Here is a 25,722-nt window from a genome sequence, read left to right as displayed (position 1 = left end):
CACAGTTAGTCAAGACAGCTACATATAACTGATACTGGAACTCTCAACCCAACACTACAAAACTGAAAGAGATAAAATTGTGCAAAGAAACATAGTTTTGATATTTGGACCAACATTGCTTTTATACCACAGTGTAATAAGTTAATGAGTAACTTCTGTGTTTAGTTTGATCAATTCATTAATTCATTATGTTTTAATAATTAATCGTTAATAAATACAATTCATAATTTTGTGATACACAAATTAAATTATGTCCAAACAAAGCCAGAAATAATCATTGTGTGTCTCATTCAAAGAGACTCTTGCCTGCTTTGTTTCTGGTGTGTTTGAACAAATCAGTTTGGTGAGTGATTCAATGGCACAATTATAATGTCAGTTACAGTATTTGTTTTGTTCATGAATGAGTTGTTTTTTCTGAACTAATCAATTGTTTGGTTGATAATAAATGGACTCTCTCATAATAAAGAGAGGAGGTGAGGAGAGACCCCTGATATGATTGTAAAGTGCTTTGGGTCTACAGTACTACATAATAAAAGCACTATGTGAATGCCTCATTTATTCATTCATTAAGATGAGAGAGTCATTTGGTGTAATGCTGTAAACACACTACTAATGGACACAGAAAAGGACAAACAGAGTAATATAAACAGTGGAAAATCGCAGTGCTATTAGACTGTATATAAGCACTCCTGAACCATCTAGGATATCAAAGCGATTCCGACAATTTAAGACACACATGCAACACTCTGTAAACCCTGGAAATAATGTACGTAGCATCACATTCCCAGAATCAATAGACTTTTGCCTTTATTGAAATCCAAACTTACATGTGATGATCACTCTGTTATTAGTTGTGAAAATTTAGGGTTTGATATTCATGTCTTAATTTAGTATATAATGGGCTCTGCTTCATTTTTGGGGTGGAGTACAAATAAATAAATAAATAAAAATATGGTATTGAGTATTGTGAGGTTCTATGGCATTAAGTTTGTCCAGTGTCTAAGTTTTCACTGTCTTTTACACACACACACACACACACACACACACACACACACACACACACACACACACACATATATATATATATATATATATATATATATATATATATATATATATATATATATATTGTCTAAATTACACTCTGCGATGTGATTTACGTATTAGGAGGAGAAATGTAGTAACACCTCAAACTAAGAAAATGTCTAACTGGTAAAGACACCAATTGGGATGCATCTAAAGGCTGAGTTTAAAAACTCTGTGAGGTTCTATGGCATTAAGTTTGTCCAGTGTCTAAACTAAACTAAATCTAATATAAATAGAGAAACATGTTACAGCTGGGGCTACAGATGAAACAACACCCATATACTGTACCCACTCATCCCTAACATATAACTAAGAGTAATGCATAAAATGCCTCTGCCAGATCAAAGAAATAACCCACAAACACATTGAAAAGACTAATTTCAAAAGAGCTTCAGTTGTCAGTCATCAACCCCATAATGGGATACTGGAAAATCACAGGTTTTTCTGTTCCTCAGTGGCATTTTCACTAAATCCCCTCTGGTGAGTTGCTTCGGTGTGCTGTTGTTTTTGAAGCCAAAGCGGATTTGTGTGTAAATCTGTCAGTCTGTGAGGATAAGATGCTGTTTTTAAAGAGAGTGAGAGATGGTGAAAATAGCATAGACAAAATTTGGAACTGTTAAACCCAGGCAGGAAGGATTCTCCATACAGATAGAATGATGCAGATAAAGTGGTATGCAAAGTATACTTGGATTTCTACCCTGGGCTATAGTATGAATTGGTATGGAGGTCTTTGTTAGTATTTAAGTTTCTACTTAGCACCAGTATTTAGTTATATATTTGTGTGAGTATTTATAGTACTCATGTGCTTAATTCTCTTACTGAGCTGGGACACATTTTTAAATGTATTATGATGGCAAAATATTAGTAGAGAATACTGAAGAAACACTTTTTGAATGAAAATAACTTTGTTCTGTTTACTTCTTCACTTTTGGCATTTCATAACATTTCATAAATTGAATTACAACATCTGTATTATTCTGAAATTTCTGAAAACCAACTGTGTATATCTTGTAGTTTAATGCAAGTATTTTTGTTAATATGAATTGATTTTATTATGCTATACCATGTCCATGTCCTTTGGTGGATCCATTGTGCTTTGCAAAGTTTGACATGACTTTACTTCAGAAAGCGTGATCTCCAGATCCAAGGGCGCTTCTTTTCCCTTTCTCTCTCTTTTGTTTTTCCTCATTCTAGGGTTTAAACACTAAATAGAGGGAAATATCTGTATAAAACTGGGACGGCCTTCTATAAATACAAAACAACCCTGTCTAAGAAGGATGTATGAAAGAAAGAGAGAGGAAAGATGTACTTAGGGTTTGGCCCTGCAACCTCACCTTGGCTTAGTTACTTACTTTATTTACAGACTTGGCATCAATCAAACAGTTTAAATGGTCGACTTTGCAGTTTATTCTAACCATGAACCATCCAGTTAGATGGGGAAAAGGCTCTCTAACTTATTAGTTAAAAAAAATAATAATAACCTTGCTTTTTCAGTTGACATTATATATAATGTATAAATCTTAAATGTATAATTTAAACCTTTGAAGTCCAAATATCCAGTTAAAAGTAATAAATCAATGTTCAGATATCTGTGCCATATTATGTGCAATGTGCTTTAGATGGTCCCTAAACAATGTGCTGAATCTAAACTGCAGATGAAGGGGTTGAAACAGGAACTCTTGCTAGGATATCTTAAATTATGTGAGTTCAACTTCAGTTCAACTTGATGGAAGTTACTGCATATTTAGCAGAGCTGTTAGATCTTAATTTGATTTTAATCTGCTCTCTAAACCATATGGCTCTGAAACCACACTGGCTGTGTGACAAAAGACCATGTCAGTATAGCTCTCATAAAGATCTCTCTCTCTCTCTCTCTCTCTCTCTCTCTCTCTCTCGCTCTCTCTTTCTCTCTCTCTCTCTTTCTCTCTCTCTCTCTCTCTTTCTCAATCACACACTCACTCACTCACACACTCACTCACTCTCTGCAGGCTAGTTTTGTGTTAAAGGATTCCATTTAAATATATGAACGTTCAGCTGTTGGTCATTTTACACACAGCTGTGTGATGTATAATTACAGCGTTTGATAGAGCCAAAACCCTTTGTGCCAATGTCCAAAATTAAACTGGTGTTTAAAGGGGTCATATGACGTAGCTGAAAAGAACATGCTGTGTATTTATTGTAATACAATGTGTTTATGCAGTTAAAAACACATTATTTTCCACATTATGTACATTATTGTTGCTCCTCTATGCCCCGCCTTTCTGAAATGTGTCGATTTTTAAAAGCTGATCAGTCTGAAAAGCGAGGTGTGCTCTGATTGGCCAGCTATTCAGTGTGTTGTGATTGGCTGAATACCTCAAGCGTGTGACAGAAATGTTTCCCCTTAACATACTGTGATGCCGTCTCCTGGCATGAGGAAACGAAACCAATAAAATCCATTATAAATGAGGCCTTTGTTGCATCCAGTGGGAACATAATTACTGATTATAATGACTTGTACTGTGTTTTTACGCATTGCATTGCGTATCGCGCCGCGTAAACATAAAACCATGTCTGCATTTGTGATCATCACAACATGGCAGCGGCAACAATAATACTACAGCGAGATTAAAAGTTATGCCTTCTTTCTTTGCATGAACATTTGGGCGGTGTTATGCAAATCTTCCCACACATTGATGTAGACATGTGGGGGGGTGTTAAAATAAGGCGTTTAGGAGGGCGTGGATGAGTCTTTACTTTTATAAAGAATATCTCTTTGGATTTGAGACTTTAGTCTTTGCAACTTTACAGATTGTCTTTATGCAACAAAAGCTTGCAACACTCAAAACCTGAAACCGCATCATTTGACCCCTTTTAAGTGTCTTACTTTTTTCATCATGTAGGTGATGAAGATCAGTCATTGAGCAGTGATCAAGCTTCATTACTATGAAAAGATGCACATTGTGAAATTTAGTCTTAGATGTAATTCTACCATAAATAGACTCTTGATTAGACAGATGTCTAGGGTTTCAGTTGTGTTACAGGTTGACAGCACACATTAAGAATGCATAAACTGGCCTTGGCTGCTTCCATCTCTCTCCTCCAGAATGACCTTTAATCACCTTCTCACAAACAAACTGAAATTACAACCCCCCACAGGATAAAGGCCAACGCTCAGCCAGAATCAAAGTCTCCCTTTTTTCAACTGTTATCATATTTAATGCAAAAATAACAAGCTATTACTCAATTGTGACATTGAAACTCACAGTTTCTGTAAATCTGCTTTAAAACACTATATATTGTGAAGCACTATACAGATATACTTGAGTAGATTTTTCTAAGGTCACTAAATACTTCCACTGAATGTGGTTTAAAAGAGAAGTATAGAAAAGCAAAACGACCTCTTTGCAGTTGAACATTGGGTTACATAAAGCTCTTGGCAGTGCAGAGATGCTCATTCAGGACTCCAAGGGTTCTCAAACTGAAGTACCATACAATCTGTTGTTCACTGTTAGTTTGAGGAGCATTTGAATTAAAATAGGTTCAAATGGATCCATTTTGTCTATGAAGGTTTGAGTAACAAAGGGCAATGTCATCCAGTAATCACAGTAATAATATTATTAATTTATTTATTTTACATTTTGGAAAATATAAATATTAATATATTATTACTGTGTCTCTCACAGAGAGACTGCATTTTATGATAAAAAATAAATTACAGAAAAAAAAATATGAAATATGGTTACAAATTTAAATGTACAGTACTGTTTTCTTTTTTGTATATTTAAATCATTCAATATGCTTATTTGTTTCCCCAAAAATATCACATATTAATTTAAATGCTCAACAGTTGTGTTGCCTAATAAACTGATACATTTTTATTCAAGATTCGATTAATAGATTAATTTTTTTTGAACGAACGATTCAGTGACTCACTCATTAAAACAGTCAAATGTTTAGTTCCTGAATGAATCTACCTTTTAGATGAATAAATTCAAAAAGTACAATAAATATTGCATACTTTAAAACTTTTCCTCAAGTAATATTCTAAATGGTGACTTTAATTTCTACCAAAGACATTTTGTGGTAAGATATATCTACTTTTACTTAAGTGTGGCTTTATGCACCACTGATTTTTAATTGGCTATTCTATTTTAAATTGCATAGTTGCTTGAATTTAGTTTTAACTGAAAATAACAGCACTGATTCAAGGTGTCAATTATCAACACAAACATTGTTCTTTTGTGTCAAAGTTTACATTGTTTCTTTGAAATCCATTCCATGCCTTCTTAATGCCCAGTGTTTTGTCAATGTGATAAAGTCTTCAAATCTCATGTGCATCAGTTTTAAGTGTGTGTCTGTTTCTGTGGGTTTGTATCCCTGTTTAATGTGTTGTTGCATGTGTGTACTGTTTGTCATATAATGTTGCTTTGTTTCTGCAGGTGGAGAACGGAATTGTGGAGTACATGAGCTTATCTGCATCAGAAAAGGTAAGCGGCCAGTTTAAACATAAAATAGTTGCCATCTGTGCTGTACTGCTGCTTTGAACCCAGATTTTTTTTAAGCTTTCCATACTGAAAGAGACTGTTTTGATCACCGCTCATGCCTTTCCATGTCTGTCTTTCTTCTAAATGTTTATATGTCAGTATTTCATCTTCAGTGCACTTTCCTTTTGTATCTGTTGTTTTGAGCTTTCATTCAGTGTTTACCATCAGTCTTTGTGCTCATGCTCTTGTCTAAATGTGTAAGTTGTCAAACCTACTGTAACTTTTTGCCCATTATCCTCGAATGATTGTGGTGGTTTGATTGATTCTTTAATTACCCTTAATGTATTAATTACCTTAATTACAAGGAAAGAAGGAAGGTTTAAAGAAGGAAGGTTTAAAGTGTGTATTAAACAAAGACAATTTATATGATAAATATTTTTATTGTGCACGAGAGAGAAACTAGATTTACTGAAGGCTTTTAGTGGATGAGACATTAAACATTTTATTTGATAGTCCTGCTGTTCCTGAGTTCCTCAGGGGTGTGTCCAGCTGTCTTGTTTGTTTTCCTCTGGCTGGCTTGTTTAGTGAGAGCTCAGTCTCAGCAGATTTAACATCCTTGTGAGGATCTGCGGTCCCAGTGTAATAAAGTCTCGTGGTCCAGGTGGTCCATGAGTGCTGGGTCTCTGCCGGAGCTGTTCCTGAGGCTGAACCCATCAGTACTGATTACCCTATTTAGACATGACTCTTCACACCAGTGTCCAGCGATTTAGTTTTTAGTGAAAGAGAAGATTTTTCTATCCAAGTCTAAATGCCAAGGTCACATCTGTGTTGTCAGAATTTTTTGATAAATAAATGGAGATTCCATTATGTTTTTTTTAAACTAATATAATTGTATCATTTCACAGTTAGGCTATCCAAGAACACTTTCGGAAGATGGGTTTTCATCACCTGTGTGTGTGTGTGTGTGTGTGTGTGTGCGTGCGTGCGTACGTGCGTGCGTGCGTGCGTGCGTGCGTGCGTGCGTGTGTGTGTGTGTGTGTGTGTGTGTGTGTGTGTGTGTGTGTGTTAGTTTGGACACTCCTCAGGCAACATCTGTTCACTGTCAGTCAAACCCCTAGGTGTTTGTTGACAGGACAATGCTGCTGCAGCGACAAGCTACTGTACTTTTTCCAACCAGTAGCATTATAGCACGACAAATTGCCCCATCGTTGTTTTCAGCTTTACAACCATGTGAAACTCAAAAAATGTCCTCCTTCTCTGATATGAAGTTTTGGGAAGTCAGATTCATTTTGGTGAATCAGTTATTTTAAGTGTACCAGTTAAATAAATGATTTACCAATTTATTGGAGTTCCTATAGTTTTGGCATGATGCAGTATAATATATATATATATTATTATTTTTTTTTACAATAATATTACAAAATAGATATTATACATTGTATTGCACATAATAATATCTTGCTGTTGTTTCATATTCAAATTACAATAGTGTTTACGATCTGTTTATACGCTTTGATTTCTTAAACTGTACATGGTTAATCACTATGTCAAATTATCCTGTTTTAAAAAGAATATTAAATCACCTCAAACTGCTTTTTTATAGCTACTGTAGTAAGCTACAGATTATTCGTAGCTTAAAGTAAACTGTACAGGTAAAAGAAGGACAGAGATAAATATGACAGTTTGGTATGAGAATGACAAACAGTGGCATGAAAGAAGAAAAAGAGGAACGGTTCTGCAGAAATGTTTTAGATGTTTTATAATGAAAACACTTTAAGATTAAACAGACTAATGTTAAACCCTGCAGGCCCATCACTTGATGATATTTTAATGTTCTTCAAAAGCAGAGCTGTTTATGAGGACTATACAATCTGGTAATGGAGGTGCTGCCTGCTTCTCTATTCAAGTATGACTAGACATTAAGTGTTTATTTGCTGCATCATTTAGCAGTCATATATGTTTGTGTTTCATTATGTCTCTCTATGAGTGTACACAGAGCTCATGTCCATGTGTGTGTGTGTGTGTGAGGGTGTTATGACTGAGGGCGTGCATGTGGGCCTCTATGAGCACTTGTGGTCTGCTGTTATGTGGGAGTTTACAACAGTGTGCAATGTTTTTGTAAGTGTTTGTGTCTGTAGTATTTTGTAATTCAGAGGTGGCTAAGAATCCTGACATGCTTTTACCTGTTTCTATGACAACAGAATCATTTAACAATATCCAAGAAGAATGCAATTTCTTGCTATAATAGTGTGATAATAATGTTTACCATTAAAGGTGCACTAAGACGGTTATTTGAATCCTTGTTACACGCAAACTATCTCTGATATGTCATATTAAAGAACTAACTAGTGTATGCATTGTTCAAAACATTTATTTGAGGTGGATTTATTTATGGTAGATGTTGTCACTGTGGGTTTGTTTTTAGGGAATTTAAAGGGTTAGATTTGGTGTCGTTTTCAGTTTTTCTCATCCCTGGCCTGCTTTACTCCAGATGCACCTGTTCTGTCCAGCTGTGTTTTTCTCTGGCCCAGATTCTGTCCTGGCTCAGGTGATTTTATGTCTGATAATGACCTGGATTTACATCAGAAAATGCAGTTCTGAGATGTGCAACAGGTGTGCAGCAATTTTTTTCTTCACCCCACTGATTTGCAGTTCCTCTGACTTAAAAGGATACTGTGTTGTATTGTAGCTGGATTTATGTAGTCAAAATCATTTATGCTGGTCTAATAAAACACTGTTAAATCATATTGTTACTGTTATGAACAGTTTTTAAATCATTTTGAATAGTTCACCGAAAAATGTAAATTGTTTATTATTGACTTTATCATGTAAAAGAAATTATACAAATTACAAAAAAAGGTTAAAAAGTCAGAGTCAAAAAGTGTTTATTGCCAAGTATGTTAACACATACAATTATTTTGTGTTTATTTTTTTGTGACAGAAGCTTCCAATGCACAGAGACAACAACATAGAGATAATAAAAATATGAATAAAATACACATAAAAATAGAAAGAAATTGTGTGTATACAGCTGTTTACTGGTTTTCGGTGCTCTGTAGTGCTGATCAGATGGCAAAAGTTCAAGAAGGCTTGGGTGTGAGGGATCCAGAGTGATTTTCTGAGCCCTTTTCCTCAGGATCAATGCAATTCCTGAAGTTTGAGTGGGTTGTTAATATTGCACCAGACAGCCAGCTGTTCCTGGATGAGGCAGATGACTGAAGTGTCATCTGGAAACTTCAGGAGCTTGACTAAGGGGACAGTAGAAGTGCAGTCATTGGTGTAAGGAGAAGAGCAGTGGGGAGAGGACACATCCCTGAGGGGTGCCAGTGCTGATGGTGTGGTTGTTTGACATGCATTTCCCCAGTCTCACTAGCTGTTGCCTACAGTGTATATAGAAACGAATTACCCCTCTTTAAAATAATCACAGTTTGTTGCTTTGCAGCCTGAAATGTAGATGAACTCAGTTTTTACATTTTTAAAATTCAATTTCTGACATGTTGTTGGTGTTATAAAAGCACTGTATAAAACAAAAACTGTATCTGTCTTCATTTCAGACAGTAAAGCAAAAAAAAAAAGTATTATTATCAAGGGGGGTGATTTTTTTCTATCCACTGTATCAGAATGCTGGTGATCCATTGACAACTAGAAACAGAGAGCTGGTTTAGTTTGGACTTGAGGAGTGTTGGGATGATGGTGTTGAAGAGCGAACTGAAGTCCACAAACAAGATCCTGGGTTTGTCCAGATACTGCAGGATGAAGTGCAATCCCATGTTCAACACTTCATCCACAGACCTGAAAGAAAACTCCAGGGGGTCCTGTAGAGGTCCAGTTATGTCCAGTACCACTCAGCAAGGATGCATTAAATTGATCAATTCACATTAAAGACATTTACACCAAACCAGCATATTAGAATGATTCGTAAAAGAATCAGGTGACACTGAAGAACAATTCCATACTTTTGAATGGTATTGTATATAATATTTACTTTTATATACTAATTATTATTTAAAGCAATAAGGTCTCCATTCATTTTAATTGCATGGAAAGCAGCAAACTACGGAAGTTCTAAGCGGCCATGCATTACAATTTTTTTTCCTTTTTGTTTTCTCGTTATCTCGACATAACGAAAGTCGTTTTCTCGTTATAACAACTTATTTTTCTCGTTACCTCGACATAACGAAAGTTTGTTTTCTCGTTATAACGACATGACAGTTTTACTGTTGCTATAGTAACAAACTCAACTTTGACAGCATCTGATGGACAGCCATGCAGGCGCTCTTACTGTAGCCTATATTTCAGTTTTCAAGCTTCTGTTTAAAAAAAAGAGCGTCCATGTGTACGTGTAGTGTGTGTGTGTGTAGAAAAAAACGATTACATTATAGAACAAAACTGAATTAAATTAGCCTATGGATTTTACATATACATCACATTTCTCATCAATATGGTTAACAATAAAGATTAGTAATAAGCAAAAGAAGCACATCAGCCTGCATCGTTAAATCCCGTCCTACTGTAGATAAACAGAATACAGTGATGTCAACCTTGGTTTTGATAAGCAGTTATTTTATGACACAGAACGCGTTGGTGAAACTCATGCATCTAGCAGGAACTTAATACACAAAATATTCATATTGATTCAAGCATTTAACATTTCTGAATTAATTAAATGTCAGTAATGAAGATTGCACGAGGAAGGTCCGCGTACAGTAAAGTGGATAGTGTACAACACCCCATAAGTTATATTCAGGTCTATAGTGCCACCTGTTGGCGCAGTTTTGTAACTTCTTAGAGAAAATTAAGTCGTTATAACGAGAAAACGAACTTCGTTATGTCGAGAAAACGAACTTCGTTATGTCGAGAAAACGAACTTCGTTATGTCGAGAAAACTAACTTCGTTATGTCGAGAAAATGAACTTCGTTATGTCGAGATAACGAGAAAATTATGTCGTTATAACGAGAAAACAACAAGAAAAAATATTATAATGCATGGCCGCTTAAAACTTCCGTAGCAAACTGCTTTACCTTAAGATTTCCTCCTTTTGTGGTCCACAGTTTTGGAATGACATTTTCATTTTTGGGTTAACAGTTCCTTTAGAACTGTGTAGGTTTGGAAAGCCTTTTGTAAATGTTCTTTCTCAGAGCACTGAACCATACTGAACATTGTATCCTGTCACCTCGCTTCTAAAAAGTGTGTGGAGACTGACAGGAGGAACTCTCGGTACAGTGGATTATTATTTTGTCCTGTTATTGATGTCTGTGACTCAAGCCTTTCTGACTAAATTGGCACCTGATTGCAAGACTCTCAGAAGGACTTTTGACTAATGGATTTTTTTCCTTTTGCAAGATGGTTATATGTACCTCACAGTGATCTAAGTATATTTCAAATAGAACATTAAAGAACACAAACCAGAAATAATAATATAAATGACCGAACAGAAAGAAGAAACATAAGGTGGAAGAGGAGGCAAGTGGGTTATCAGAGAAATGTTTTCATTGCATTGATCAGGAAACACACAGGCTGTAAATCAATTAACATTAATAAAAATAGCAGATGGAGGAGAGCCGTTTTATAAGAATTACCTCAAACACTCATGAAGTCTCTTAAACTGTTTGAGTAGCAGTTACTTTATATTTTAGGATGTTTATCAGCCTTGTAGTTGTAGTTGTTTATTTGTTGCAAATCTGTAAGTCATGCACCAGTGCTATATAATAATTTATCCTATTATTATTGCTCTCTTATGCTATTGATGTGTTAACTGCAGTGGGTAATTGTTTAGAAGCAGTAGGGATGTTAGTGTCTTTGTTGTAAGGAAGCAGTGTGGCAAACATGGATGAAAATTAGATTTCAGATTTCCATCAGCACACTACATTACCGTCTCTGACACACAAATTTGTTGTATGCATTACTTGGCTAAACAAACAACAGAGACCAGATTCACTGTACGGTACTTAACATGCATTTGGCAATTGTTTGTCCTGTGACATCCTCCTGCATGCCAAAAAAAAGAAGGAGCTAGCTAAATTACGCAATCAACTGGCTAAACAGGATCGGTGAGAGTAGGAACTCTGTTGCCCTGGTTAAGTTTTTCTGGTATGTAACAAAGATCATTCCATGGAACATTCTCTGGAATGGAACTTTATGGATTCTGTCCATTCTGGCATATTGAATCATACTGGCATAATCACTTTTGGCCTCATCTCACCCTGATTAGCCTTTGGAGACATTTAAAATTTAAATCTTATTATTAATAAATCTGTAGTATAATTTATTGGTTTTAATTTATCATTTATTTCTGCCAGTAACACATTTATAGCTCACGCTAACTAGTAAATATTTTTTTTTAGTTTTTTTTTTTTGTTTGTTTTTTTTTTTAGCCAGCCACCCTAGAGATAAAATAGATTTTAGTTTCAATTCCAAGCAAAAAAAAGTGTTTTAAAATGGAAGCATTTTTCTTTTTAATATTTAACTCTGTTCTTGTCAGACCCTGTGGGAAAGAGAGGCTGATGAGACAGAATCACATTGCATAATTTTTGTGAATAATTCACAAGTACTCTTACTGAATGGATGTGTGTGTGTGTGTGTGTGTGTGTGTGTGTGTGTGTGTGTGTGTGTGTGTGTGTCTGCACAAAGTGTGTTTTGCACAGAGCTGTAATACAGTTCAGTGCAGAAATCATTGCTGGTAAGTTTATTTTTCTCTAAGTGGGAAACCAACTGTCTGGAACTGGGTCATTTCCCTCTGTCATCCTGAAATATGTTGCCACATATCAGATATTCTTATAGTTACATTTATTTAATCTCTGTGGTTTTTGATGAATGAAGAAAGGTGGTCAGGTCAAGCACCCACTGTGAATATTTCTTCTTGCGCTGTCTCTGCATGGCTGGTCTCTTTTTCTCAATAATGTCTAGACTAATGTATTTCCCTTTATTTTTAAGTGCTGCTGAAACTGATCTGTGATTGATTCATTCAATTGATCTGGAAAATTCAAGGAAAATAATAAAATAACAGCAGCCAAATTTGGTTTGAATCAGATATTAAGTTAAAATCAGAAAGGTCATGAGAAATTCTTCTACTTGTCTCATTCCATATCATTTTCAATGTACCTTATTGGAGTAATAAATAAATCTCTCTGTCTTTCTCTCCACAGTGTCTCCTGAGGCCCTGGGGTTCCTGTCTGGCATTTGTGTGTTCATCTTTCTTGTGATTGTACTCTTTCTTTACCTCAATAACAAACTATCCCTTGAGAGTGCCAACCAACTGTCCAGCCTTGACCAGTACAGAAAGAGCACAGAGCCAGCAGGTTTGTGGCTGTTTTTGTTTTCATTTTTGGGTTAGCTATCCTTTTAAGTCATGTTTATAATATTAAACATATATATATATATATATATATATATATATATATATATATATATGTATATATATATATATATATATATATATATATATATATATATATATATATACACACACACACACACACACACACACACACACACACTACTCTTCAAACATTTAGGGAAAGTAAAAAGTTTTTTAAAATGTATTAATGTTTTTATTTAATTTGATCAAAAGTGACAGGAAAGACATGTTAAATATTTCTATTTAAAATAAATGCTGTTTTGTTGTTGTTTGTTTATTTGTTTTACTTTCAGCATAAGAGACCACACCTAAACATTTGGACTGTAGTGTTTATTGAATTTGACCTGCTACGACTGTGTGAATTTGAGGGGACCAGATAATTTGTTTTTAGCCAGTTTCAGTGTTTTGTATACAGACATTTTTAACGTGATCTAGGAGTGTACAAAATACTTTTTGGGGTTACTGTAAAGGAATGTTAAGGAAGTTTTTGTTTTGTAACTGTGGATATTATTAGTTCTAAAGGGAATATAGATTTATTTATTTTTTCCTGGTGAATTGGTTGAGGTTTAGTATTGATGATGAAGAGAAACGGAAATGCCGGATGTACAGTATGGATTACCTCCCCATCTGTAAACGTTTCATTGCCCTGGATTGAGCAACAGTGTTTTGAATTCTTCACGCTGGAATTCTTAGCACAGCAGTGGCCATTCATAAAAAGACAACATGATGTATTTCTTTAATTTAGATTAAAATAACTTTATAACATTCTGTGATTACTGAGACCAAATCATAATGTTTTTGAAGCTGTGAGGTCCAGAAATACATGAGTCCAAATTCCCAAACTCTGCATGACAATCTCCAGAGAGGTAATTATCTGCTGAGCTCCAGATCAGAGTCTGTGAGAATTGAGAGATTAATTAGTACCACCTAGGTGTTGGAGAGGTTTATTAGAGAATTCTGGGATAGGCCGCACACTCCTTCCTGTTTGTCTGTCAGGTATGTTGATGTGCTGAGCTGATCGGCTTGTGATCTTTAGTGCCAGACATTGATTGGAGAGGGCAGATGCCACTGGCCAGTTATTAGATCAATAGTTTGTGTGATGAATGTGTGTCTGAAAATGAACTAAGGGATCATGTAACATCCCTGAGAGAAAATCTGGGCAGAAATCCATACACACTTACACTCCGGGTCAAATTTCTATATTGTCAGCATTTATGCACACATGCTCATACAATAAAACTGGCTTGAATCAACTCAATGAGCCATGCACATTTGTACGCACAACTACTTTTTGTTTAAACCATGAAGCACTCCTACCTCACACCTATACACTCTTACTGTTGACAGGGGCACTTAATGCCCACATGCACACACACATCCTACAGACAGGTTCTGAATCCAGGCATCACTGAGCTGCCCACACACAGCACTTTACATAACTCTGCCCACCATCAGAATCAGTGGCATAATCAGAATGACATTTACTGGATAAGGACGTTTGGACTTATTTGACTCTGCAAATCTATGACAAAGCACAATAAAAGTGGTTTTTCACTAAGTTGTGATGTAAAATTGAATATTTGTTTTGTTAGGGTTTCATGAACAAAAGAGAGCAACAATGCTGAATGTGAATTTTAACTGTAATGAACATTACTGTTTGTATTCCTGATCCTTTCAGAAGTTTGGAATGTGTATGATTGTTTAATGTTTGTCAAATAAGTCTCTAATGCACACCAAGGCTGCATTTATTTGATCCAAAATACAATAAAATCAGTAATATTGTGAAATATTAAGATTTAAAATAACTGTTTAATAATTAATAAAAGTCATTTAGTAAAATATCGTTACCTGTGATCCTTCACAAATCATTCTGTTCTGATTACTTGCTGCTCAAGAATCATTTCTTCTTATTATCAGTTTTGAAAACAGTTGTACTGCTTAATATTTTTGTGGTTACCCCGATCAGGATTCTTGAATGAATAGAAAGCTCAAAAGAACAGAAAGTTTTGAGAAATAAAAGCAAGTTACTATTACTTTTGATAGTTTTAATACACATTGTTACAGTATTAATATCTTTCTTTCTTTCTTTCTGCCTAAACCTTTGAATCATATACTATATTTAGTAATTACCTTGTAGTACTTTGTACTTTAACAAAAATTATATATTTAGTTAAATAATTTCTTATTTATATTTTATTTTCAGAAAAGTAGCTCCACCATAGTTAAACTACATTAAATAAGGAATAGCTTGTGTCTTGACAAAAGTAGTATATTATATACCCAGCATTGGTACAATGATTCTGGATCCTGAGTCTGAATCAGTTGAGAACCATGAGGAGAATGTGTGTTATATGTTGCTGTATAATCAGAACACAGGACACAGTATAAGTAAATATATACTAGTAAATGTTGACTATTAATTGTGTTTAAGTGTCAGTGTTCACTGGCTGTGGCAGTGTGTGATATCATCTGTAGTCATTTAGTGTCTTGCTGTGCTGCATGTCTATGGCCAGTTGAGGGTAATGTCAGACTGGCAGTTTTTTATGTCTCTGCTCTGAGGTCCTGACTCCCTGCCAGAAAGGAGCTCCCTTGTGGGGTTCGCTGTGGAAAAAAATATGGATAGAAATCCTTTGCTTTTTGTCTCAAGGGAACATCTCCTTATGTTCGCTGCCAGATTGATCAGACTCTAGTAGAGTAAATTTGCTGGACGAAAACTCTGAACCTGGTGTCAATGTTTCCCTGAACCATCTGCTGCATAAATTACAGCTGCATAAACTACAATCATTATACATAATTACAGTTATACAACATAATATACGCACATCTGATTGTGCTCAAAGGCAATTTGGCTCATTTCTGGTTCAGTCTGTGTGTGGTTTGTGGCTGATTTTGTAAAAGCATAAATTACTGTCGTGACAATGTGAGATTTGACCTCTCTGCCTCGCCTGTGTAGCAGTTGTTTGTTTGAGTCGGAGCATGCTGGGATATCTCACCTCCTAGGATACTTTGTGTACTGTAATTGAGTTGCTTTATGAATATGGAAATTGTGTTATAAAAAATACTCTCTTGCCCTCTCAAACTGAATTTCTACAGATGCTGATTAGTAATTTTTGTTAAAAAAATAAAATTAAAAACACTGTATTACCTGCGTGCTACCATCCTTATTATGTGACAATGTTTGTAATTGTTGAACTGTATCGCCCTCTAGTGTTTGTGCTGAAGATTTAGGAATTTAAATAAGATATTATATATAGATTTTTATTGCACTTTTTCCTGATTTTCGTCTTTATTACAAAAGTATATTTATCAAGTCATATTATTATTTTATTGCACATTTTCTCTTCATTTCCTCTTCTTTTGTTGCCTTTATTTGCTGACCAATCTCGGAATGTTTAAATAAGTTTTTGAGAAAAGGTGAACTCTTCAAATTATTGAGGTCTCAAATTATGTCTTCTTGAGATCAAAGTACAAATGCATATTCATTTTGTTCTTAATTGGTCCCCGTTTCTTTCCTCGTTTTCTGTTTCAGATAAGAGTTGTGTGAATGCACACTATCACTGCTCATCGTCAGATAGTGATGATGAGGTGATTGTCCAGTACCAGGAGGCCGTGTCTCGATCGCAGGGTCTCCAGGGTGGTTTAGCGGGGACTAACTCACACCACCAGAAGGGCTATGGCTGGGACACACGGCAGAAATACTGTCCACTAGCAGCTGAATACGATGGTTACAGCAGCGAGGCCTCAGCAGATGATGGTAAATTTACACCTCACTCAAAAAACTGCTTTCTCACAGCTCATGTGACATGATTGGGATGGGGGTTGGGTTACATTTGTAGTGATCAAAATTAGCTTCAAATATATCATGGTCGAATAGCAAACCAAAATGGTTGCTGAATTTTTATACACTACCATTGAAATGCTTTGGATCTTGATTTTATTTCTATACTTTTCTTGATTATTATCAATATTGAAAACGATGTTTTCCATTACACTAGATGGCGCTGGTCAACTACAAATCTCTTTTTGAGGGATGTTTGTTTTTCACTGGAATTTCTTTCTTCTTTTTTTTAAGAACAGTCAGTAAAAGACAATGTAGAACAATCTGAATGAAACCTGTTTTCAATAAAAATAACTGTGGGTTGCTCTTTCTCTTGCAGAGAGCGAAGGGTTTAGATCATGAGATATCAAATGAATCAGGACAGTTTTGGAAGATTTTTTTTTTATTTTATTTTTTTAAACACACTTTTTTCTACTTTCTTATATACAAACACATTATCTTCCACAACACACTAGTTAAACACACAGAAAAATGAAAAAAGAGAGTAAGAGAGTTATTGGTTCTGTTCTGCTCCTTGCGAAAAGGGAGATTATCATGTTATTCTGTGTTTTATGGTCTCTGCTTTTATATCCAACAGATAAATGGCTGTAAAATGATCCTCTGTTATGGACAGGATTAGGGTTATTTTTTGGTACTTCCAATTGCCTATTTCAGTTTTCTGCTGTAAATTTCTGCTGGAATCCCTGCAGATACTCAGAGTAGAGTAGAGCGACCAGATGTCCCCATTTTCTGGGGAGGGTTGCGGTTTTTGGTGTCCTGTCCCAGGAAATGTGGGACGTTTTACTCAATTTTCAAAACAATGTTTACTTTCACCAGCAGCATTACTGATTACATACTAGTCACATGCTGTTACTAACTGAGGAGAGCAGAGCGTTATTATCGTCAATTATCAAAAGAGACAGTGTTACTGGTTTCGAGATAGTAACATACTATAGCTATAACACCCCCACTGGTAAAGTTCCATTTCCTAAAGCATAAACAAAATAATTTGGAAAAATTTTAAAAGTTGTGATTAGGCCACTCACTAAACTGAAAATGTTAAAATATTAAAGTATTTGTTAAATAAACATTTTATTTATCATATGTTGTCACATTTATTGTTTTATTTTTTATATGTTTTTGTTTTAGTCATAATTATAAATATATATAAAATACTATTTAGTAGTTACTATTTACTTTCCATGGTGTGCTTTCTGGTGAATTGCAGGCTGATTAATAAACTAAGATTAGTTTGATCCTCAAATATAATTTTAATTATTTTTTGTGTTTTTAACATACGGAAAACATACACAAGTATATTATCCCTGTTTTTTAATCAGCTAGTAGATCATCACAAGTGAGATTCAATGATATTTTGATCACTGAACTTGGAAATGTCCCCGGTTTTCATTTCTGAAATCTGGTCACCTTAGAGTAGAGTAAACACCTTGGAGAGATTACAGAGGGCTATGAAGAGAAAGAAGGAAAATGTGTCGAAGGGATGCGCTGTCAGAAAGAAAAAAGCAGGAAGCTGGTGCATATGTCTCTTTGATTTCCCCCTCTGTTTATGTGAACTACTGCACATAGAGACAGATAGAGCTGCATGCTTTTCTCATGAGCTGTTTTCCTGGAGGCAGAAGAGGCCGAAGCCTCAGGCCATCTCTATAATACATGAGAAGCTAACACACGTTTATATATAGCTTGAATGTTAACAAACATATAAAAACACAATCTTATCCTTTGCACACATACCGACATTCTTATACACTCAAACATAACAAATGAGCTGAGTGTTTGCTCTTAGATCCAAAGAGCCTTATAAAACCTTACTAAAACATTAGCTTTCCCATTCATAGCAAGCTGCTTGGGAAAATCAAGTTAACTGAGCTGTAAATTTCATGTTCCTTATTGCTCAGTGAAATCCTTGTGATACTGAATATTATAGTTATAGTTAGGCATATATTCTGGCATTCAGATCAAATTGAAACATGAGAAATGTCTGAGACGAGATTTGATCAAAACATCATTGAGATACAGGGCACACATTTCTCTTGCTCTTGTTCATAGCCTGAGGTTGGAAATGCTAGTGTTTATGATCAAAGACCTCATTCAGCATTGAGACACAGAAGGCAAGCGGATGTGCTCCTCCATCATCTTAATTATAGTGATGTTTCTTTCCTCTATCCTCATTAAAAGTGAATTTTAGTTCTGAGTTTTTGTACGGTCATATCTTGATGCTTCTCTGTCTTAGGAATGTTGTGATCTAAAATGTAATATTTCTGATTCTGCTCTATTTCTAGGTCATTAGTAAATTTGTGACATTGTTCATGGGAACTCCAGATGTTATTGCTTCCACTGGAAAAAAAAAAAGAGTAAAAAATATTATTATTTAGAACTAACATGTAGGAAGTGAGGCAGTTTAGAGAAAGTTGATAACTAATCCCTCACTTGAAAATTCACAGCATCAGCAATGTCTCTTCCCAATAGTCAGAACCAGTTATCCCAGCCACACTCCAACAGAAGTGTGTGTGTGTGTGTGAGGGAGAATGCACTGTATTTATGAGATCGCTAAATCTTCCTGTCCTGACCAGCAGCATGTTGCTATGGCAACAGCCATCTGGTTCATTCTCTTTACAGAGCAGTTTAACTTGTATGGTGAATGCAGGTAAATCAGGCCATGTTTTGCCATTCATCTCAATTTCAAAGTCTCACAGAGCCACAAGCAGCATCAGCATATCCTCTAATGTTCTTCATTTTCTGCTTCTGAAATGATGAAACACACCGATTTGTTTAATTTAATCATATGCATACACATGCAGCAATTTGTAGCTCTTGGAGGACAACTGAATGATTTATGAAGATGCATGTGTAAGGGATAGATTTACTACATTGTGTGTAAAATCAGATTTTGACCTTTCTTTAATCAAGCTGAGAGTTTCAAATAGTTTCTTGTTTTAGGCTATCCTTTGAGAGCTTTGAATGCCATATAACAAGTTGTATAATAAATTACAAGCCTAATAGATATCTGTGTGGTCTCATAAAAACATAAAGGCTGCAGTTTCCGTCTCATGTGAGAATGAATGACATTGAGTTATTCAGATCACAATCCTGCTTCATTCTGCCGTTGTGCATAAAGCTAAACTCAGAGTTGCTTCAAAGAAACTTTTACTCCAATTAATGCACTTTCTAAGTTATTTAAGATGATATTTACCATTTACTGTCCCACATTTTTGCTTTTTCATATTGCCTGATAACACCGGTCTAAATGACACTAAACGGACCTCTCTGACTTTCCTCCACATCAGTAAACTGTATCCAGCGGATGAGACGGACTCCACCATTGGATGAGCTGCAGCCTCCACCCTATCAGGATGAGGATGGGTCACCACGCATGTCATGCACACCCTCTGACCTGGGCGATGCCAAATGTGACCTTTCCCATGGGAGTGAGAGCCCCAGACACAGCTACGGAAAATGTCCAAGTGAGGTCAGCGGAGCACAGGAAACAGCGAGTTTCCTTAACAAGGGCTATGAGGAAGATGCACCCAGTGACAGCACTGCTGTACTCAGCCCAGAGGTGTGTGTTTCACTAAAGAAATTTGTGTATGCAAAAATACCTTACTGCACAGATGAAAGTTCCACATCACCAGGGGTCTCTTGGAGCTGTTTTGTTTGAGGCAGCTCCAGTGGCAGTCTAACTCACTTGGTGACCCTAGATGAGATTAGATATGACCAAAGAATATTCTAAAAACTGTTATTGCATGAATTAGATTTATAGTATCAATTGAGTCTAAATTGTTATATATTATAAATTATTATTTATAAATATTATTAATATATGAAAATATTAAAAAACAATGACCAAATGTTCATTATAATTAACATATAGTTCATTTAGTACATACAAATTAATAAATATATATAAATAATTATATATAATTTTAGCAGATGCAGATGCTTTTATCCAAAGCGACTTACAAATAACAATATATATTATAGAAATATTTTTTCTTCTTTACCTTAAGATCACATGCATACAATCACAGATCCATGCACTAACGGCGTCATAATTTAATATGCATGTGCTGTAGACATCTCCATAATAACTTAAATGTTTACAGCAATGTGATGCAGCAGTGAACGTAGTGAGTTACATCCTCGGTCTAACTTTGTTATATGAATGACAGCAATAAAAAAAATAGTTGTAGCCATCAGTCATTGAAAATATTTAGATACATCATCGAATATGTGTTTTCAGGATTTAAAGCAGTCAAATAAGAGCCCATATAAATTTAAACTCCTGCACAGTTACCATATTCATCTACTTGACGTGCACTACCTCAAGCCTCAGATGAAAACGTACTCCCTCTAAATCTTCTATTTCTTCTATCAATCATCTCTGTAGAATCTGTCTGCACGTGGATCAGCGGCTCAGCTTCCCAAAGGTTATGACCCTGAGCCTCTTGCTCAATATGGAACTCTCGACGTCATCTTCGACTACGATTCATCTGACCAGCGTCTGTCTGTCACGATAACAGCTCTGACCGACATTCATTCTCTCAAACGGATGGGTAACATCTCCTGGCAGGTGCATCTGGTGCTGCTGCCCACCAAAAAACAGAGGGCGAAAACCATCATCCAGCGTGGCCCATGCCCTGTCTTCACAGAGACATTTCACTTCAGCCATATCGAGTCGGAGATGATCGGGAACCATGCTGTCCGGTTCCGCTTGTACAGTATCCGCAGGATGAAGAAGGAGAAAGCTCTCGGGGAGAAGGTGTTCTACCTCACCAAACTCAACCTGCAAGGCAAGATGTCAGTCCCCATCACACTGGACCCCTGCTGCAACATACCTGTGAGTGTGATCAGATGCTATGTCCAGAAGTTGGAGACTACTAGACTAAGCTCGAAAGAAAATTCAGCCAAGTACATATTCAGTTTTATAAATTGTAATAGAATTTCAAATTATTACTGTATTTTGATAAAAAGAGTGTGTGTGTGTGTGTGTGTGTGTGTGTGTGTGTGTGTGTGTGTGTGTGTGTGTATATATATATATATATATATATATATATATATATATATATATATATATATAATTCAAAGTTAATCAAAGATTATGTCTGTCCCAGGGCAGTGACTCTCAGGCAAGCATGTCAGACGTATCGTGCAGCGAAACAGCCTCGTCGTTCCCTTCTGCTGGTCAGGGGTCGGCACCAGAGATCCTGCTGGGGCTTGTGTACAATGCCACTACGGGACGTCTCTCTGTGGAGGTCATCAAAGGAAGCCACTTTAAAAACCTGGCAGCAAATAAACCTCCCAGTGAGTCCAAATGCTGTTTAACATGATTGCTTTAGATAGCCATTCCAGAGCACTTCACCATCAGATCAGTCTTGCATTGCTTATATAATCTTATATAAGATTTTCAGTAATGTCACCTTTTACCTTTGACCTTTCTCTCTCCATAATTTTCTGTCACCCTTCTTATAAACGCTGCCTTAAACAAACCTTCCCAAGCTTCTGTCACACTTCAGTCAAAGAGCGCAATATAAGAGCTCATAACTGCTCATAAATACCATCAAACAACATTCACCCTATAGTTTCTCTATATAGTGTTATGAAATGGTGATAAAGGCTGCATGTTTTTCTAATGCATTGGCCCTTAACCTGAAGTGATGCAGTGTGCTTTATGAACACGTTACATCTGATCCAATGTGTTGTCACTGAACCTTCTGACCTGCTCTTTTTCTCCTGCTGTTGTTGATATTCTCTCTCTATCTCCCTGATGTCTGCTGATCCCCTCTGCTCTTGCTGTCACTCCTCTCCCGTTGTCAGATGGTTTGTTCTGTTGTCTAAAGCACTTGATAGGTGGCCAGGTGTACATAATCCGAGGTGAGTTTTCTGTGGCTACCTTTATCAGCATCAGCCTGTTCATCCATCTTTCTGTTTTCACACGTCGTCTCTTCATCATCGATTCTAGTTTTTAGGCTGGCGAACACTTCTACATGGATGCTGAAGGTTTGACCTGTGGAAGATTTGAGTGCAAATGAATGTAAACCTCAATACAGAAGGAAGATTTAGAAAACATGTGAAATATGTTATCCATTCGGTCTTCATCCATGGAGAAGGTTAAAACGCTGTTATTTTAGACATTATGTTGGATGGTATGATGTTATTTTCTATCCCCATAGTGATTTTTGTATGTGTCCCATAACCATTTTTCTTTAATGTTTTATTTTTAAATACATTTTCTCTATCATTTGCTTGGACAGTTTGAATGTTTCCTGTCATGTGAATGGTAGTTGCCAGAAAGATGGAGAAATCTTTGTAGACTTGTCGCCATGCGATTCTTCTGTATTTGGAGAGTGGAGAATTTGAGGACTTTTTTTTTTTTTTTTTTTTCACAAAACATATTTTTGGGGATCTCACTGCTAACTTAAAATATCAATTAAATATGTTTAAAACACTTTTTATTTTAATTATTTTTTCAATAATTATTAATTTTTTCGGTTATTATATGTATTTATTATTATTATTAATAATAATAATAATCAAATAATAATAAATTCATGGTAGTATTATTATTTTAATATTTAGTCATATTTAGGGAACAAAAGCTGCAAATTGTTGAGCAGGATTTTAGGTAATGTGATCTATTGAAGACTACTAGAAGTCGATTTCTGTGGCAGGAAGTGTTCAGATTCCTGAATAACTGTATCACAGATTCTAATCAACCCTCTTTAATGGTTAATTAAAACCTTTCACATTCAGCTTGAGGAGCTGGAGATGATTTCCTCAGTGTCAGGTATAAGTCTGTGTTCCCATCTCTGAAATCAGCGCTTCTATTAGAGGAGAGTGAAACATTTCCTTGAAAACACAGCAGGATGCCTCCACAGGAAGCCCGCTCTCTAGACTCGTGGAACAGAACCGTCGTCCTGAAACAAAGACACACAGAATACTAACTTCTGTTGTATTGAAGTGCATGGAGGCAGGGCAGCAGAAAGCACGCTCAGAGGAGTTCAACTGCACTCTGAATTAAACCCGGTGAAAGGCCTCAAGCTACCGCAGAGTCTGCTCTGAAAGCATGTAGAGTCACAGTTCAAAAGGCTCTGAAAGGAGAAGACAGAGGAGTGCTGCGGGACTCAATTATTAATCAGTGAGCATTGATTAGTGCCAAGCGTTAATGTAAAAAACTAACTGAATGGCCCATTTTCAGCCAATAAATTTCAGCCTGTATTAATGAATGGAATAATCAATTGCTTTTCAAATAAACTGAGAGACTGAAGCGTTGCCAGGCTGGAACTGTATTGTAGAAAACCTCCATGTGGCAGAGAAGCTGTACCACAATGTTATATCTTGACTCTCAATTTAACGTCCTCACTTCCGAACCTACAGTTTTTGTAATAATATTATCTTTTTGTATTTTATTCCCAGCTGAAAATGGTTGTAATTCTTTTATTTTTGTTACTTTCCTTTTTTTTTTTCTTTTTTTTTTTTTGATTTTCCATTTTTCAAATCCGAATTATTGTCTTGTTTTGCAGCAAAAAAATCTTAAAATAATAAATATTTATTTGATAAAACTATGTTTCTTCATCTTGTCACTGATACTGAGCTTTTTCTTGTTTTTAAGAATAAATCAAACAAAAAGCAGAAATGTACCCTAAAAAACTATTACCAAATTGGGTAAAAAATAAATGATATTATATTATACTATAATGTATTTTCTTTTTTAATATTAGACAACATTAAAATGTATATTTAAAAAAAAAAAAAAAAATATATATATATATATATATATATATATATATATATATATATATATATATTTATATTATTATTATTTTATTTTTATTTTTTAAGAAAATAAAATCAAAACAATGATTAGGAAAATCATTAAGGAATTGCTGAGGAAAGTCATTTCAAATTTTTCATGGTCAAATCAAATCAAACTGAGTCTTGACTGATTTGATGGTAAAAGTTTTAGGACTACTGGTCATAGTATGAAATGTTCTCTGTCTGACATCCTGTTTCATTCTGTTTCAGACACTTATGTAAAGCTGGCTCTACTAAACTCAATGGGTCAAGAGATGTCGAAGTGTAAGACGTCCATTTGCCGAGGCCAACCCAACCCCACCTACAAGGAGACCTTCGTGTTCCAAGTCGCTCTGTTCCAGCTCTCCGACGTCACACTCATCCTGTCGGTCTACAACAAGCGCAGCATGAAACGGAAGGAGATGATTGGCTGGATCTCTCTGGGGCTGAACAGCTCTGGGGAGGAGGAGCTGACACACTGGACACAGATGAAGGAATCGAAGGGACAACAGGTGTGTCGATGGCACAGTCTTTTGGAGTCCTAAAATGTCAACAAGTGATGGCATGATGTGTGTAATGGCGTGGGGGACAGAGAGCAGGTCATGCCCTCGAACGGCCCCAAGATGCAGAGCTGGCCCTCACTGCAGTGCATTATGAGAAACACAGATGTAATCTGCTCTCCTTCCCAATGCATTGTGGAAAATGTGTTAGATACAATGGTGAGAACAGGGTTAGAGATGCCACCCTGTTAATGGAGAAAACAACCGAGGCAGACTTTTATCTTTATTTAGATATTTATTTGTATCTTTTTTGACTGGTGTTTCTGTTTTTGTTCTGCTTAAGATTCAAATGGGGTTGTGGTGTTTTAGGCACAGTAAAAGAGAAAGAACAAACAGATATGTGTGTGAGATCCAGACGTGAAAGATCCGCAGAGGTGAGATAAGTTAAATATCTTGGCTCAGATTATAACTGGTGTCCTGAGATTGCATTACTCTGACCTACCAAAGTAGGACAGGGTAATTCAATTCAATTCAATTAAAGTTTATTTGTATAGCACTTTTTTTAAATTACTGTCAAGTTCACTAGATGTCATCCTGGGGTATTTTAATAGGAACTCTGGCAGATGTATCTATATGAATAGCTGGGTTCCTCAACGTGTGTCTAGATCTTTTTCTAATATGTGATT

The 25,722-nt window shown here is 35.8% G+C and overlaps 1 protein-coding gene across 1 annotated transcript in view; it reads left to right on the top strand.

The window, feature by feature from the left end:
- Positions 1–25,318, top strand: part of LOC113112404 (synaptotagmin-14-like) — a 30,197-nt gene extending 4,879 nt beyond the window's left edge. The window contains exons 2-9 of the mRNA XM_026277951.1: positions 5,508–5,555; positions 12,699–12,851; positions 16,440–16,664; positions 20,033–20,304; positions 21,133–21,582; positions 21,857–22,046; positions 22,560–22,616; positions 24,768–25,318. Of these exons, the coding sequence (XP_026133736.1) occupies positions 5,508–5,555; positions 12,699–12,851; positions 16,440–16,664; positions 20,033–20,304; positions 21,133–21,582; positions 21,857–22,046; positions 22,560–22,616; positions 24,768–25,081 (1,709 nt within the window). The 3' untranslated portion in view covers positions 25,082–25,318. The remainder of the gene's footprint in view (positions 1–5,507; positions 5,556–12,698; positions 12,852–16,439; positions 16,665–20,032; positions 20,305–21,132; positions 21,583–21,856; positions 22,047–22,559; positions 22,617–24,767) is intronic.
- The last annotated feature ends 404 nt before the right edge of the window (positions 25,319–25,722 follow it).

The sequence above is a fragment of the Carassius auratus genome, chromosome 13, assembly GCF_003368295.1.
Source record: "Carassius auratus strain Wakin chromosome 13, ASM336829v1, whole genome shotgun sequence".
In the NCBI taxonomy this organism is placed as follows: domain Eukaryota; kingdom Metazoa; phylum Chordata; class Actinopteri; order Cypriniformes; family Cyprinidae; genus Carassius; species Carassius auratus.
This window is presented reverse-complemented; position numbering and strand designations above follow the sequence as displayed.